General features: G+C 50.6%; 1 protein-coding gene across 3 annotated transcripts in view; it reads right to left on the bottom strand.

The window, feature by feature from the left end:
- Window positions 1–17361, bottom strand: part of Coro1c (coronin 1C) — a 71930-nt gene that overhangs the window by 10367 nt on the left and 44202 nt on the right. For all 3 annotated transcript variants that reach the window (XM_087579210.1, NM_001109327.3, XM_087579211.1), the window contains 1 exon segment: window positions 12280–12402. In XM_087579210.1, the coding sequence (XP_087435336.1) occupies window positions 12280–12402 (123 nt within the window).

The following is a 17361-nucleotide window of genomic DNA, read 5'->3' as shown; positions in this document are numbered from 1 at the left end:
TGCTTCCTCAGCTGTGACCTGCCGGCCAGTGGTGTCCTAGGAAGCACAGCTACTTACTCTGACCCAGAAATGTTCTTTCTCTTTGGTAAGATTTCCCTTCTACAGTGTGGTAGAAATATTCCCACATCCCACATGCAAAAACACAGAGCCTGTGTCCACATGAATGCGCCAGCACAGGGTTTACCTCAGTGGTCTTTGAGGGATTCCGTCATTTTGTGCTTTCCTTTCAATGTATAACCACTGTCTAGTGGGTACTAGACAGCTCTGAACTACCATTTATTAAATATCACGTAAGTCACTATGCCCCACATTCCTTTCTTGAGATGGTGAAAATATTCAATATCTGTGTTGGTGGCTATGCACATTCATGAACATATTAGAGACCACTGAACTGTACATCTTACATGAGACCATTCTGTGTGCTTCTGTGTGTGTGTGTGTGTGTGTGTGTGTGTGCGCGCGCACGCGCGTGTGCACGTGAAGGTCAGAGGACAACTCTGTTCAGTTGCTTCTTTTCTTCTAACTTTGCATGGCTTCTAGGGATTGAACTGACATCACAAGGCTCAAATGGCAGTGCCTTTGTGGAGCCCTCGTGTTGGCCCTGTGAACTATGTCTTGAGGAGACGGCCCAGCGAGGCCGAGTGCTCGCTCTACAGGAACTCTTGAGTTTGGATTGCCACACCAAATACAGAGCCAGCCATGGCCGTGCATGCCGGACTCCAGCACTTGTTGAGGTGGGTGTAGACACAGCAGAACTGAGCCTGTGGGCTCCTGGTTTAACGAGGATGTGAGTCAGAAGGGGTGAGGGAGAGCAGAGAGGAGAACTGCCGACATCCAAAATCGTTAGTGCACTCACTGCGCACAGGCACACGCAGGCACCGCTGACTGACAGTGACATCACATCAGACTGCACAGTGTCTCACAGGGAGGGGAAGGGAAGGACACAGCAGAGTGGAGGGAAGCGGAGGGCTCTGCCTTATTTCTTGTTTTAGGGTCTTGCTATGCCCAGTCTGGCATCAAATTCAAAAACACCCTCCCCACCTCAGACTCAGAGGCAAGAACCCACGCCCCAGCGGCACAGCACACCAGGCGATAATGGAGGCTTTCCCTAGGAACTGTCACAGGAAAGCGGAATGGTGCCTGTGCTCCAGAAGAGCATCATTGCATGGTGTCCACTCCACGAAGAGTGAAGTTTAAAACAATTACCCTCTAACATCCTAGAGCCTCTTCAAGAACAGCAAGTGCCCTGCATGGCCTAGCCGTCTCTCCAGCTTGAAGATCATTCTTTTTTTGTTTTCAACACATAAATTTCTCTGTGTAGCCTTGGCTGTCCTCACCAGAGATTCTCCTGCCTCAGCCTCCTGGGTGATTTGCTCACTGTCATGATTGGATTCCACTTGAGGTAAATATAACACCTCGTGCAAATCACAGCAAAATAAACCAACCTCTTGAGGCTCAAGCCTAGGGGTCGCCTAATGTTCTGCCCCAGCTCCCACCACTCAGTGACGTTTACACAGGCAGCTGAGGCCAGAGGAGACGGCAGGTTGACAGTATGCCTTGCCTCAACCCACCCTGGCAGGACAGGTCTGCTCCCTTGGCCTGCAGGGGCAGCTGCCTTACTTTCCAGTAGGGCTTCATCCTGACACTTTCTAAAATTCTGAATAAAGCCTAAAGGTTTCTGATTAGCCAACTCCGGTTGAACCTGGCTGAGGATAATTACAACTGAAGCCGAGCAGAAAGCAGGGAAACAGTGAGGTCACTCTGATGCAAGCATGGTGTTGGCAGATGCGGTCATGAATGTGGGTGACCTACTCAAGAGGCACTCGGGTGTGGTAACTCCACGCGCTACCCCCAGGTGTCGCCCTCGCCTCGCCTCGGCCTGCTGAGATTCCCAAGGCCAGCAATAGTGAGCTTGGTAAACTCTGAGGAGGCTCAGGCTGTTACAGCATTTGCACTGTGGAGCACAGGCGCTGAGATCAGCACAACCTTCCACTTCCATTTTTCTAATCTCCTTCTTCACCCTCTTGCTTGAGTAGAGAGTAACACAACGATGAAAGCAGAACATTGATTACAGGACAGAATTTTAAACTTTTTCTTAATTATTTGCATGTTTTACGTATGAGCATTTTGCTTTCATGTACACAGAAGAGGGCATCTGATCCCACTACAGATAGTTGTGAGCCACCATGTGGTGCTGGGAATTGAACTCAGGACCTCTGGAAGAGCAGTCAGTGCTCTTAACCCCTGAGCCATCTCTCCAGCCCCCTTATGACAGCATCTTAGGCCAGGCCAGCTGGTGACTGCACTGTATGCTGAGCAGACTGATGGCTCTCCACCAGGCACAGAGACTGGGCTCCTTTCACACATCTGAGGAGCTACCACTAAGCAGGTACTAAGGACTCAGTGACTCAGCTGAGCTTTCCAACACACTGACAACCAGATAGGGAAGGCGCTGGAGCTGCAGGACTTCCAGTCACACAAATGCACCCCAAATGTGGGCCACCGCAGCAGTGAGCTCCAGCTGGGCTGAGGATGTGCAGTGCGGTGAGCTGGCGGATGCACTGAACCTGGGGTGATGGTGGACGGTGCACGTTAATGTGAACATTTAGGATGATGCCCAGTGTGACCAATGCTGTGCTGCTGCTGCCGTAAGCAGGCGCCGACTGAAATGGGAGTGCAGTCACACCACAGGAGCTGGTCCTTCAGGAAGTCTAAGAATGAAGAGGAGCAGAGGAAAGGGAAGAAAAGAGGAAATCAAGTAGCCAGTTCCAAAGGACACCGACAAATGCACAAAGCCTGCCTGGGAGCGGCTACTGGGGGCTGGCAGAGAAAGGAACCAGTCAAGAGGATGCCGAGAGCTGAAGAGGTGTCTGGGGAAGTCTGAGGAACGAAATGCAAAGATACCAGAGGCCGTCTTTGCGGAGTTGATGTGAGCAAACAGAGCTGGATGTGAGCGGTAGGAAGGGCTGTGTCCGTCAGTCAGCACACCCTCTGGATGTGAGCGGTGGGAAGGGCTGTGTCCGTCAGTCAGCACACCCTCTGGATGTGAGCGGTGGGAAGGGCTGTGTCCCTCAGTCAGCTCCCCTCTGGCTGGTGCTACAGGCTGCTCTGGGCTGTCACCATCTGGCTCTCTGCCTGGAGGGTGCCTGCCACTTCTGGTAATGGGCTGTCATGCAGACTGAAGGTCTTGCTTCCCAGGGACACAGAGCAGAGGCCACTCTGTTCTTATTCTTGTACACAAGCTGGCACCTGACTGAGCCTTGGGCTGGGATGCTCATTAGCCACGTTAGCACTACACCATTAGGTGCTGGGAGCCAAACTCCTTGTTTATACTAAGGGAGCAGGGCCTGGCTTACAGAGGGTTCTGGAAAGGTCAACTGAGCTAATGTTCTGCACAGCACTACCCTAATAGGAAACTGCTCATGGGGAGAGAGCCAGGCTGGAAGGCCTGGGTTCTGGACACTGCCCTCCTCAGCTGCACAAATCTTCTGACAAGCCTGGGTTTCCCAGCTATGTGATGCGTTCTCCTGTCTCCCCTGTGCCATCACAGAGATCCAGTACAAACAGGCAGATCAAGGCCCAGACAGGCCCAGCACACGGGCTGGCCTGCTATGTTCCTGAGCACACCTCTTCTCTGCTGTGATCACACACACTTTCAGGCTCTAGTGAACTCATTAGTACCCACTTACACCCCACATGTCCTGTGTGTGAAAGTCCTTGCTTATGTCTAGGACAATCGGTGCTGATGCTGTCTGTGAGGGCTGGCGAGGTTTTCTCTGTTCCCGTGGCTACAGACTGGTACCTCAACACCAATCTGCTTTCTCAAACAACACTCACTGAGCAGGAATGCAAACAGCAGACATACGCGATCCCCCCCCACACACACACACACACAGAGGGTCGGGAGCAGCACCTCAGCACTCGAGGACAGGTCAATACCCTATTAAAAAGAAGTCTCCACGTCCCTAAAAATTCTGCTGGATGACACATTACCATAGTAACGTTTTGTTTTGAAAGAAAGGAAGGAAAATAACATAATCAGCCCCAAAGGGCTTCCAGATGAAAGCGGGACTCAACCACTGAAAACTCACCCAGTTCTGAAAACATGCACACGCACGTGTGCAAAGCCTGATGCTGTGTCCCCTCCACATGTGAACGCCTGCACATGGAGTGTGTGTGTGTGTGTGTGTGTGTGTGTTGGGGGGAGCATGGCTGCAGGGAGCCAGGCCAACAGGATGCAGGCAGGAGAAACCTGCTCCCAGTAAGGAGTCAATGCAACTGGTTTAATGGTTTTATTTTTCAAGAATGGGACAAATTTAAAGCACACAAAGTATTTCCAGACCCCATTCTCCTATCTGATCACCCGCTGGGCCCTGACTGCTGGGTGGGACACTAGAGTCACAGCTGTGAAGTGCTTTCTTGCAGAAGGTCATGTTTTTAAAGAGTCCAGGGCACCAATTTCAAAGGGAACATGAAGAGAGGGTCCCTCAAGCTGCTAGGTGAGGGACCTGCTGCAAAACAATCTGGAGGCCCCGCAAGGCAGAGCGTGGCACCTCCATGTTTTGTAGAGGGCAAACTGGGCTTGGGACTAAGGCTGGATGTGTGTAAGGCACACAAACAGTGAACAGCCCAGAGGGGCTCTGTACACCAGGCACACCACATCAGGGCTCTGCTTCTATCGTATGAGTGAAGTCTGCTGAAAACCCATGACAAAAGCACAGTCAAACCTGGCACCGTGCTTACGTCCCTTCACTCCTATAGGATAAGGACTGATGTGGGAAGAGAGGTGAACGTGTTCACCATAAACCAACATGCTGTGGCTGCTTAGGATGTGACAGCTGGGGACAGGTGAGGGGCCAGCTGGGGCCAGCTAAGGGCATCCTTTCACCTCTCACCGTCTGAACCACAGCTTCTGCATCTGCGTCTGATTACTGCTCTCCAGACGAGAGTAGCCAGCAGCAGCCACGACCTGACCTGACTGTTCTTGGAATTATTTCAGTGACTGCCATTTACTGGCGCTAAGATTCCTCCAAGTAAAATACTGAGAAGCCACAATCTGAAAAACTCCATAGGAAACTACCGTCAAAGAGCAGGGCGCACAATACAAAACCCTGGACTAGAAGCCAAGGGTAGCTTCTGGGATGAGAGTTTACCTGCTGCCTGTCAGTGTCAAACGCTGCTCCGAACAGCAGGCCCTAAAATGCAAGCTGCCCACCACACTCCATTTTCAGGCTGCTTAAAGAATATGCCTTTAAAAGGAGAGGCTGGGCTGGCAGGATGGCTCAGTGGGCAGACGTGTTTGCTACACAGCCTGATAGCTAGGTTCCGTTCCTGGAAGCCACGTGAAACATGGCTACGGTGGTTCGCTCCCACAGGGAGACGAAATTCAGACAGGCAGGCAGGCAGGCAGGCAGACAGACAGAAAGACAGACATACAGACATACAGACAGGAGAGTCGCCTGGAGACCACCAGCCAACTAATCCTGGGACACACAGTGCAGTAGCAAAAGGCCCTGCCTTGGCAAGGTGGAAAGAGAACCAATTCCTAAAAAGGTGTCCTTTGATCGCTACAGGTACCCCCTATGAAACGAAGTAAAATGTAAAAACAAAATAATAAAATAAAAATAATGAAATTTGGAGAAGCAGCCAGGTATTGGTGCACGCCGTTAATCATAACACTCCGGAGGCGGAGGTAGATGAATCTCTGAGTTCAAGGCCAGCCTGGTCTACAGAGTTCCAGGACAGCCAGGGGTACACAGAGAAACCCTGTCTTGAGAAAAAGAAGAACAAAAACCAAACCAACCAAACAGAAAAGATGGAGATGCTAAGCATGGCAGTCCATTCCTATAATCCAGCATTTGGGAACGGAAGCAGGAGAATCACCAATTCAAAGCTATAGGTAAATAATGGAGATCGTAGACTTTCAAACCCCATCCTCCTGACACTGAGAGACACCACTTCAGCCAAGTCAGCTCATAAAACGAGCAGACCCACGCTCACAACTCAACCGGCTTAAATAATCCAGAAGTAGTTCTTAGCCTGGGCTCATCTCCTCACAGCTCTGCGAGGCGATGGCTGGCTCCTCAAAGCTGAAGGTGTCCTTGCTGCCATGGGTCCATGACGTCCCCACACTCAGCACAGGTGTTCTGCACACCCACCTCCGTGACTCTCTCTCCCTTACCTCAGCCATGCTGTCTGTGAGGTGGGGGCTGAGAGCGCCTGCCTGGACAGGAACTTCTCAGCTGGGCCAAGACCCAAACAAACTGTGCCTATCACCTGCAGCTCCAGGGACACTGCCATAGCCAGAGTTTGAACAACTACCCAGACCTCCTGGGTTTAAAACAAGGGGTGGTGAGCCTTCAATGTCTACAATCTCCTGCCAGCCTTAACTGTCCTCAGCACAGTGGTAGAGGGCGGAGACAGGAAGCTGAGTCGTAATGATCTCTGGGCTCTGACACCTTCAAGCCTGTCAGCACTCACATGGAGCTCCTGAGTGAACAGCAGCCTCAGTGTGGCCCACACTTAAGATCTAAGGAAATTAGATTTGGCCCAGAGCACTATTCAACTAACAAAGCATTTGCCCTGCCAATGTAGGAGCGGCAGCAGAGGATTTCTCTAAGACTGAGGTCTGAATTATAGCTGGTGTTGGAATACCCCAAACCTCAAATAAAAACAAGGCTGGTAACAGACCAAAGCACCCCAAAATCCTAGTAATAGAGGCACCCTACTTCTCTGAGCTTGTGGAGCAGGCCACTGACACACTGTCAACCGAGAGAGGGTTGCCTTTTTAGGAGCCACTGCTCACTGGAGCCCCTCACCTCCACTCCGGGACTGGAGAGGTAGGCGTAGGCTGGGCCTAGTGTTCTCAAAACCCACTAGCAAGGGCTCCTCTCTCCAAGACAGGCCAATGGAGAGAAACCGGAGTGAATGGCTGATCTCATTTGAGGAAGTGCGAAGTGGGGGGAGGGGGACCCACCCTCTGACAGCCTCCCCTCTGCAGAGCATAGGAATGAGAGGCCAAGCAAAGGCAGGCAGGGAAAGCAAGGCCCACACATGTGCACACGCGCCAATAGATAGATACACACACACACACACACACACACACACACACACACACACGTTTCTGAACATCAACATGCTCTGCAAGTCAAACCAAGCCATCTTGGAAACTTCTAAGACACAGGAATTAAGTGCAAACACTCACGCATATACATCCAGGCATGCACAAGTGTATTCCCACTCCCACAGTCAGAGGTGGACTGAAGGAGATGGCTGAGCAGTTAGGAACACTTATTGCCAGAGGACCCAGGTTGCACTCCCAGCACCCAGCAAACAATGCACTCCAGATATAAAGTAGTGGCCCAAGATGCTAAGAGGAGCAAAGGCCCAAGGGAAGGTAAGATGGCAGCTGGGCCCCAGCTGTCACAAAGAGGCCGAGAAGAGTTTGGTCTGAGGAAGGTCTAAGAGTGCTGGCACTGAGAGGACATCCAGCCCAAAGCCCCGCCCCGCACACCTGCTCTGCAGGCTGCAGCAGTCAAAGCTATTCTCTGCAATCAGCTGCAAACAAGCTGGTCCCCGGACAGACCAGAGACTGAGCAAGGGGAAGCCATTGGGACTGCTGGTCTGGGATGAGGACAGCAACTTGTAAAACAGATGTCTTCACAGGAAGCCACCTGTCCACCCTAGCAGCTCACATGGAGAACAGGGCTCAGCTGGTGCTCCAGCACACCTGCTATCCTCCCACTTATGCGACATAAGAGGGGTGGGTGCTTTCTAAGCATGTTATTACTGGGAAGATCATATGGACATCTGGTACACCAGAAGACTGTACCACCACTGCTTTCATTCACACCAGCCACAACAGCACCACATCCCTCGCCCAAAGGCTGTAGGACTAGACTAAGCCACATTAAATGAGTGGTATACACTGGTATACACAGAAGCACAGGTCCTCGAAGGTAAGTAAGATGTAAGAAGCAGCAGCAAGACCTACAGAGTAAAGAAAGAAGAAAGGGCCCAGAGAGAAAGGCAGGTGTGCAAATCAAATCCACCAGGCGACAGAGGCAGGACGGCCTCTGTGAGAGTTCCGGGACAGCCTGGTCTACAGAGTGAGGTCCAGGGCCAGCCTGGTCTCAGAACTTCCATAAAGAGCGTCCCGGGGCTGGGGATTTAGCTCAGTGGTAGAGCGCTTGCCTAGGAAGCGCAAGGCCCTGGGTTCGGTCCCCAGCTCCGAAAAAAAGAACCAAAAAAAAAAAAAAAAAAGAGCGTCCCAAAATACAAGAGCGGTCTGTAGCAAACACTGGGGACAAGAACAGACCACAGAGCCTCGGGGCTGGGCACAGTGGGGCACACAGTCTCAGTCTGAGAACGGAGGCAGGATGCTGTGGGCTTGAGACCAGTCTGGGTTATAACGTAAGACCCAATCTCAAGAAAATGACAGGGCTGGAGAGATGGCTCAGTGGTAAGACCACTAGTTGCTCTTGCAGAAGACCTGGGTTCTGATGCCAGCACCCATGTGACAGATCATAACATAAATACCTGTGACTCTAGTCCCAGGGATCCGATGCCCTCTTCTAGCCTCTGCAGGCATTGCATGCATGTGCAGGCATGTGGTGAACATACCACACATGCATGCAAATCACTCCGACACATAATTTTTGGTTTTGTTATTTTTAAGCCACACTACTCTTAGGAACCCTAACTGGAGGCCGTCCTTCTGACTGAGTCTCCACTGCTGACAAACTGTGACAGCTGGCGAGCGCCTGCATCCTCCCAGAGTCTGTTCTCTGTGACATAGGAGAGGAAGTGACAGTCACATCTACCCTCTGCACCCCTGGGAAGCAGGACACTCAGAGAGGAAAACAGGAGATGGGGCACAACCTGCTGGAGGTTCCACTCGGTCCTGCTGTGAACTGCAAACGCCAGCTGAGCAGTGTCACATCTCTAACTGCTTACACCCCCCTAGCCCAGCAGTTGTCATCTGCGGGAGGTGACCTCGGGGTCACATGTGAGCTGTCCTGCATGTTAGACATCTGCATTACAATTCATAACAGGAGTCAAATTTCAGACGAAGTGGCAACAAAATAATTTTATGGTTGGGGGAGGATCCACAACACGAGGAACTGTGTGAAGGGTCGCAGCAATAAGAAGGTTGAGAGCCATGGCTCTAGATCCTCCTTAGATCACTAAGGACTGGCAACAACACTGTGGTCAATCACCCCAGCACCCAGATCAGGGTGCGGAAACATCACTATCCATTGAAACAAACCAGGATGGAGAGACACTCTCCTGTGTATGGTACAGATAAATCACCCATCAATAAAAGAGAAAAACTATGGCCAATAGGAAGTGCAGACGAGAAGGTGGGTATCCCATAAGCAGACAGGACTCTGGGATAGAGCCAAGCACCGAAGATTCATCCCTGGACACGAAGGGGGAAAAGTCATGAAAGCTGAGCAGAGGTAACCTGCCTCATGGCAGAACTTAGATTAGAATAAATGGAATATTAAGTTACGAGCTAGTCGGAGAACGGCCAACGCTGTGGCCAAGGTGTCTAAACATAACGAAGGCTCAGACATTACTTCTGAGAACAGGGATGCAGCTTACAATGAACACCCCGCAACACCAGGAGGTAACAGAAACCACCAATTTCAAGACTGGCGGGGAGGCCCAAGGCCCTTGAATGAATCACAGCAAGGAGTGATCAACGACCACTTCCGGTCTCACTGGAGAAGGCAGGACAGGCTGAGCTCTGAGATGTGACAGTTTCTAAACCCATCAGATAGGTTCAAGTCCATTAGCCCAAATGAAGTGCAGGGGGAGCCTCTTCTGAGGATGAAGGAGGACGAAGTCATCGCCCTGGAAACAGGAAGAAATGGAAGAGCCTGGTGCTCACTGCCCCTCCCTATTCCACCTGGAGCACCAAGCAACTGAGCAGACGGAGCGGTGCCCTGTAAACTTTGGCTCAGTTTAGAAAAGAGAGAAGCAGCAGCTACGAAAGCCACTCTGGGCTCCTTTAGTGAGTCACCAGGTGTAGGAACAAAACTCCAATAGCTGTGCAGACCCAACAGGAGGGAGCCACAAGAGCCTTGCTCCAGGGACTGGACCTACAGAACTCGAGGATCTGCACATTTGCAGCAAATTCAGGCCAGAGCCCTGACCTGCTCGGCAAGGACACAGTCAGCAAAATCCAGACTGAAAAGCACAGGTTAGACAACCCCCACAGCAGAGCCGGGAAGGAAGAGGGCCAGCACAGATAGACTTAAGAGCTGCTGCGCTGTTTATAAACTGCTATGCCCACCTGGTGTTTAGAGAGGCCCACATGGGTGAGCTGCTAGCATCCTACAGGAAGAGGCACGAGTGACCTGAAGGGTGTGAGGAGGGTGTGAAGGAGGGGGAGTAAGAAAGCACCTGGCCCACGCCATCCACCTACTGCTACATTCTGCAACAGTAGTGTTGTGTCGAAGTTGTTGTTTAAAGAGTAATGTGGTCCGCAAGGCTGGCAATAAGGAAACACATCAAACCTGCCTTTTCCACAGCAGTTGGGACTCTCAGCTGCAGGCCCTGGCAGCAGGTCTAACCTGTGTTCCTTTCCAGTACCCAGTCATTAGTCATCAGTCTAGCAAGTACACGCACAGAAGCACACGCACAGGAGGCACACACACAGGAGAAACACACACAAACGGAGTCCTTTACTGGCGGCACATTCAATACGCTCTCAGCTGCCAAAAGCCCATAAGGAAAGGGGGAAATGTTTAAATAATATTTCAGGAACTAACTGGTCTATGTAAACTATTTAGCTAACAAGTACCCTAAACAATGTTTTGTTCCATGGACAACAGAAAGAATCTAAAGAACAAACAAAACAACCAAATAAGACACCAGAACAGCAATGAGAGGAGCATGGTTCTCCAGTTCCCGCCTGAGGGAGACTGTGACTCAGGGGGGGTTAATATTTGCCAGGTCAGGGCAACAGTAGCCCCCACCATGCTTCCGTCTAACCTTGTCAATGTACTTGGGAAAGCATTGTGTCTTAGTCTCCAACTATGATGGACATAACCCATAGCAGTCTGGGGAAGACAGGACTTCAGCTTTGTAGCTCCTCATCGGAGTGACCACTGAGGGAAGGCAGGGCAGAGCCTGGAGGGGGGCAGGAGCTGGTGCAGAGGCCATGGAGGGTGCTGCTTACTGGCTGGCTCCCCGTGGCTTGCTCAGCCTGCTTTCTTATAGAACCCAGGACCACCAAGGGTGTCACTGCCCACAATGGGCTGGGCTCTCTCATATCAATCATTACTTAAGAAGATGCCTGTAGGCCAATTTTCTTAATTGATACTCCCTCTTCCTAAATGCTTCTAGCTTGTATCAAGTTGACATCTGTGATGGTTTGTATATGCTTGGTCTGGGCAATGGCACTATACGGAGCTGTGGCCCTGTGGAGTAGGCATAACCTTGTTGGAGAACTGACCCAGGTGACTCATCTTAGAGGGAAGCTCACATGAGGAACAGTATCTTGAAAGGTGCCGGGAGGCAGGAGCTGGAGGGCGGGAGCAGGAGGGTCAGCAGAGTCTAGGAGTGTCAGCACCAGCATGGGCCACCTAGCAAGAAAGTTCTTTCTCAAAACACAGTTTCTGTTGTTGCAGAGATGGCTCAGTGGTTAAGAAAACTGGCCGCTCTTATGAAGGACCCAGGTTCAATTTCTAGCCCTCACGGGAGGCTCACAACATTTACCTCCAGCCCCAAGTACACTGTCCTCCTCTGGCCAGTGTAGGCCCTGTGTTTACAGGGTGCACAGACAGACGGGAATGCACACAGGTAAAACAAGGGAGCAGAAGAGAACACCTTCCTTCTGGCATGAGCCTGGGAACCAGCCCTTGCTCCCCTCCCACCATCCCCGTCCCCGCCTGTAACTGCAGAGTGGATGACAACCATTGCTGTGTGTGGCATCTGGCTGCACAGTGGGTGACAAGTCTTTCCATCTTCTTTTTTGGTAGGAGGTGCACAGTCAAATGTCATTAATAAAATTATTAGGAAATCATCTTACTGCACCCAAATATTCCCTATACATATCAACTGTTGACGAGTGCCCCCTCTCAGAAAAAAAAACAAGAAACAGCTCACCTCGGTGATACAAGGGCTTGGAAAGAGCTCACCTCTCACGAAGCCGTGTGGTGTAATCCAATGAAGCCAACAGCTAGGATTCTTACACATGTATGTGAGCACAGCGCTGGGAGTGGGAAGTGGGTCCCAGTGGTTTGTGTCATGCCCACCCTGGGGACTTACCATCACAGTGCAGTCCTCTGAGCCGCTGGCGATGACCTGGTCGTTGTGTGGGCACCAGTCTATGTCCAGCACTGGTCCTGTGTGGCCACACACTGTAGGGTAGGATTTGTCAATTCGTCCCGTCTGGAAGAAGAGACAAATGGATCATGTAACACAGTGTGACGACAACACGTGAGCACCTGTCAGTCACTGCCATCACAACCTCTGCCATTGTATATGATCACACACATCCTCAGTGCCAACTAGTAAGGACTGTTCACTTTCACCTCTAGAACTCACTACTAACGGCACTCCATCAATGGCAAAGACCTAAATCCCAGAACCCAAATGTTCAGTCTGCAGTAAAAACAATGCAGAGAACTCCTGAGCCTTCCCAGCCAAGTACCTTCTACAGCAGCAGCACTTGTGGACAAGCTTTACTAGGTTAAGGGGGACCCTCGGTATTACTCTAATGTAAAATCTAATTCCCTTTTTATTTTAAATTATGAGGTCTGTATACAGGAGTACCCAGAGGCCAGAGGCACAGGATCCTCTGACAGCTGGGGTTACAGGCAGCTGTGAGCTGGAACCTGACCTTGGGTCCTCTACGAGAACAGTGCAACTTCTCGACTGCTGAGCCCCTTCTCCAGCCCCCACATCTAAGGAGGAGAACAAGCTATCGGAGCACATGAGCTGCTGGAGGTTTGGGAAGAGAAGGAAAGCCACAGGAACTGCGGTGCAGAGTCTAAAGGGCAAGGCTGTGATGCCTGCCGAGCTAAGAAGAAAATGTTTACTGATACCTAGGTCACCACGGGGCGCCTGTTACCTGTCTGAATCTAACATGCCAACCTACCAATTTGGGGTCAATTAAGACAACTACTGTGTCACCAATAGGCACACACAAAAGCTATTTCCTTTCTCTAACAGGACGGTGCTGTGTGACAGACCCACCCACCGGTGCTGCCACTCTGCCTGCATTGATTGCCCTCCACAGCAGACCCAGGGCTTCTTGGCAATTTTACAGGTAAGTAAACAGTCTGAAATCTGACCCAGCCATCCATAGGGATCTTCAGGGGAGGGGGGAGGGAGGGAGGAAGGGGGGGAGAGGAATGTGCTAACCTGACGAGCCTACATGCTCAGCATCAGACTCGGGCTAGAACTGAGGCCCCACTGCTCAGAGGTTAGCCCAAGGAAAGCCAACAGCCCAGCATAGCTCATCACCTGCAGGACAGGTGGTAGCAATACCGGTCTCCCAGGTTTATGGTGAGAATCCGACAACAGAAACGTGTTTAGGGAAATCAAAAGGTCCTATTATGGTGACCCAGGTACCTATATAGAGATGGCTTATGGCACCTTGGATCTAATGAGGACTCAATAAAACCTTCACGGGGCTGGGGATTTAGCTCAGTGGTAGAGCGCTTACCTAGGAAGTGCAAGGCCCTGGGTTCGGTCCCCAGCTCCGAAAAAAAGAACCAAAAAAAAAAATAAAAAAAATAAAAAAAAAATAAAACCTTCACTATCAGTTCTTCTAGCACAGCTTTTACACTACCCCACCACTAATTCACTGATAAAAGATACATATGGCTCCCATGTTAACAGACAATCCCGCAGATAATGTAGATAATGACCAAGAATTTCCCAGGGTTCATCAGATGCCTAAGAATCTTTAGACTCAAAAAGCATAAACCTCACAGTTTTAACCTAATACCATGGCCGGTACACACACACACACACACACACACACACACACACACACACACACTCACAGCAGAGAATGCCTGTGCACAGAGTACTCAGATGGATTATATATCATCATTCACACACACACACACACACACACACACACACACACACACTCTCACTCACTCACAGCAGAGAATGCCTGTGCACAGAGTATTCGGATGGATTATATCTTCATTCACACACACACACACACACACACACTCTCACTCACTCACAGCAGAGAATGCCTGTGCATAGAGTATTCAGATGGATTATATCTTCATTCACACACACATATGCACACACACACATGCTCTCTCTCTCATACACACTCACACACATGCTCTTTCACACACACACACACACACACACACACACTCACGGCAGAGAATGCGTGTGCACGGAGTACTCAGATGGATTATATATCATCATTCTCACACACACACACACTCACACACTCACACACATGCTCTTTCACACACACACACACACACACACACACTCTCACTCACTCACAGCAGAGAATGCCTGTGCATAGAGTATTCAGATAGATTATGTCTTCATTCACACACACACACATGCACATACACACATGCTCTCTCTCTCGTACACACTCACACACATGCTCTCTCACACACACTCACACACATGCCCTTTCACACACGCACACACACACTCACTCACGGCAGAGAATGCGTGTGCACGGAGTACTCAGATGGATTATATCATCATTCAAGAGTGATCCTTTGTAAAAAGCAAACAGCAAAAAAGGACATTTCCAACAAAAACCATACCACAAATAGTATGGTATTCTTTGTTCAAAGGAATAAACAGCAGAAAGGAAACCCACTCTCAGTGCAGTAAGTTTCACATGAGGCAGCAGTGATGATGGCTAACGGGTACAGACTGAAGAAAGGCAGAAATGAAGCATTAGACAGTAACGGAAACAGGAGTGCAACACCAGGCAGGCCGGGGATCAGAGAAGGAACAAGTACACACAAGAGGGACACCAGGCAGGCCGGGGAATCAGAGAAGGAACAAGTACACAAGAGGGACACCAGGCAGGCCGGGGATCAGAGAAGGAACAAGTACACACAAGAGGGACACCAGGCAGGCCGGGGAATCAGAGAAGGAACAAGTACACACAAGAGGGACACAAAGAGGGACACAAGGAGCAGCACCAGAGTCATCTGAAAACTCCAGAGGGAACAATCTTATGAACAAAATGTAACTTGTTGAAACTTAATTTAAAAACAAAAAACAACAAAACCCCTGAAATACCACTGGAAAACGAGTTCTGGGCCATCAGGACTACACAGTGAGGTCCTGGCAAAAAGATGGCCTGGCCCAGCTTCCCAAAGAAGACAGCACTGAGGTGGACTCAGAGGGGCAGGAGGAGGACGACACACAGACACAGGTCAGAGGGGAGAGAGCACAAAAGCATTCACTCACACCATGCAGACCACTAAACAAACAAACACTGGGCTGGGCTGGGCTGGAGAGACGGCTCAACAGTTAGAACTGCTGACTTTCCAGAGGACTTGGTTCCCAACCCTGAAGCTTACAGCCGCCATCTGCAGCTCCAGAGGCAGGGGATCTAGTGCCCTCTGCTGGCCTCAGAGGGTGCCAGCCAGGCACATAAGCACGCAAACAAAACGCACATAAAAATAAATAATTGTTAACATTTGAAGGAAGGAAGCAAGCCAGCAAGCCCAGCAAGCCAGCAAGCCCAGCATGAGTTGTTCTAAACTACTGTGATTCATGCCTGTAACCAAGGACTGAGGAAAACGAGCAAGAGACTCGTGAGACGAGACCAGCCTGGGCTACAAAGAGACCCTGTCTCAAAACAAAAGAACAAATACACTCACACAGGCCAAGGGAAGAGACAATAGCACAGTCGGCCAGAACAGTGGCAGATGACAGGAGCGGGCGGCTCACACAGGGAAGCCTGGGAACCAGCAGATGTGTGAGAAGATCCTCGGGCTCACTGGTCACGAGACAAGTGCCAGTTAAAACCAAGTGCAGTGGCTAAGGCCCTTGCTGCTCTTCCACAAGGCCCCAGCACCCATGTTGGGCAGCTCACAACCATCTGTTACTCCAGCTCCAAGGGATCCCATACACTCCTCGGCCTCCATGGGCACCTGCGTGTGCGCACCCACATACCCACAAATCAATTAAAGATGACGAGGAGGCACGTGACTTCCATTACAAACAACACACACGAGCACATCTGACCGGAAGTGCCGTCATCGTTGTCACAGTTCCTCCTGTGACTAACAGCATCAGGTCAAGTGTCACCTCCCAAATGACCTTGGTAAGGGATCAAAGGTCCCTGTCCTTTTCATGTGAGAAAGGGTCCCTACAGCACTGCAAGCAGTGACAGAAGGAAGACCCAGTTTGCTGTCTTCCGTCATGGGAACAAATATTCACACGCAAGTTCCACACAAGCCTGGAAATGGAGGCGTGTGCTCACAGACAGTGTCAGGACTGTTAGCACTGCTGGGGGTGCCCAGGGACTGAGAGGACCACAATCTAGAGCACACATGAGCACATCTGAGAAGATGAGCGTCTCTGAGGAACGAGCAGGGGTGGCAGGCCAGCACAGCCACTGTACTCTTCTTTCAGGAGGGATGAAACCAATAAGGCAGAATACTGACATCTGCCCAACCTTGGGGGAAACACATGAGTATCTTATTTTATTCAATGCTTCCTATAAAAAAATAGGAAAACTCAAACATATCAATGCACTGCTATGAATTTTACATTAAGCCTGCATATGAGTCATGGCTGCCCGGGTGTACAGAAGTCAGAGGACAGCTTTTGGGCGCCAGGACTCTCCTTTCACAGTGTGGGTCTGTCAAGAACAGAACCAGGAGTAGCAGCAACCTCCATCCACAACCAAGCCGCCTCATTGGTCGCCATTGATATTGTTCCTGCTGAATTGTCTTACCCCAGGCTTCTGTACCCAAGCCCCGCCTGGCACTGTGACAGAAAGTATATTACTGAACTCGGATTCCCCAGAATAGCAGGTGGCATTTGGTCTGGGCTACACAGCGCTGCTCATGAGAGCAAGACAGGTCGAGACTGAGCCTGGAGTACCAAGCCTAGTGAACTGGAACCACATGTGAGGCGTTTCTCTAATCGCCCCAGCTTAGACAGTACCCGCTACAAGTTACCGGGAGGGTGTCCACCTGTACCCTTTAACCTGGTGAGATCTCGGAGTATACACAGAATGTCTGCCATTCGTGGCTGAGGCACAGCAGCAAAGCTTGCAGCAGTATTTCCCAGGAACCCCCTGCTGCTGACCAACAACTTGCAGACTTCCTTTCTACTGAAACTACTAAAGGCACGGTGCAGTACACCTTTAATCCCAGCCCCTTG

This window comes from Rattus norvegicus, chromosome 12, assembly GCF_021556685.1.
Source record: "Rattus norvegicus strain SHRSP/BbbUtx chromosome 12, alternate assembly SHRSP_T2T, whole genome shotgun sequence".
Lineage (NCBI taxonomy): Eukaryota > Metazoa > Chordata > Mammalia > Rodentia > Muridae > Rattus > Rattus norvegicus.
This window is presented reverse-complemented; position numbering and strand designations above follow the sequence as displayed.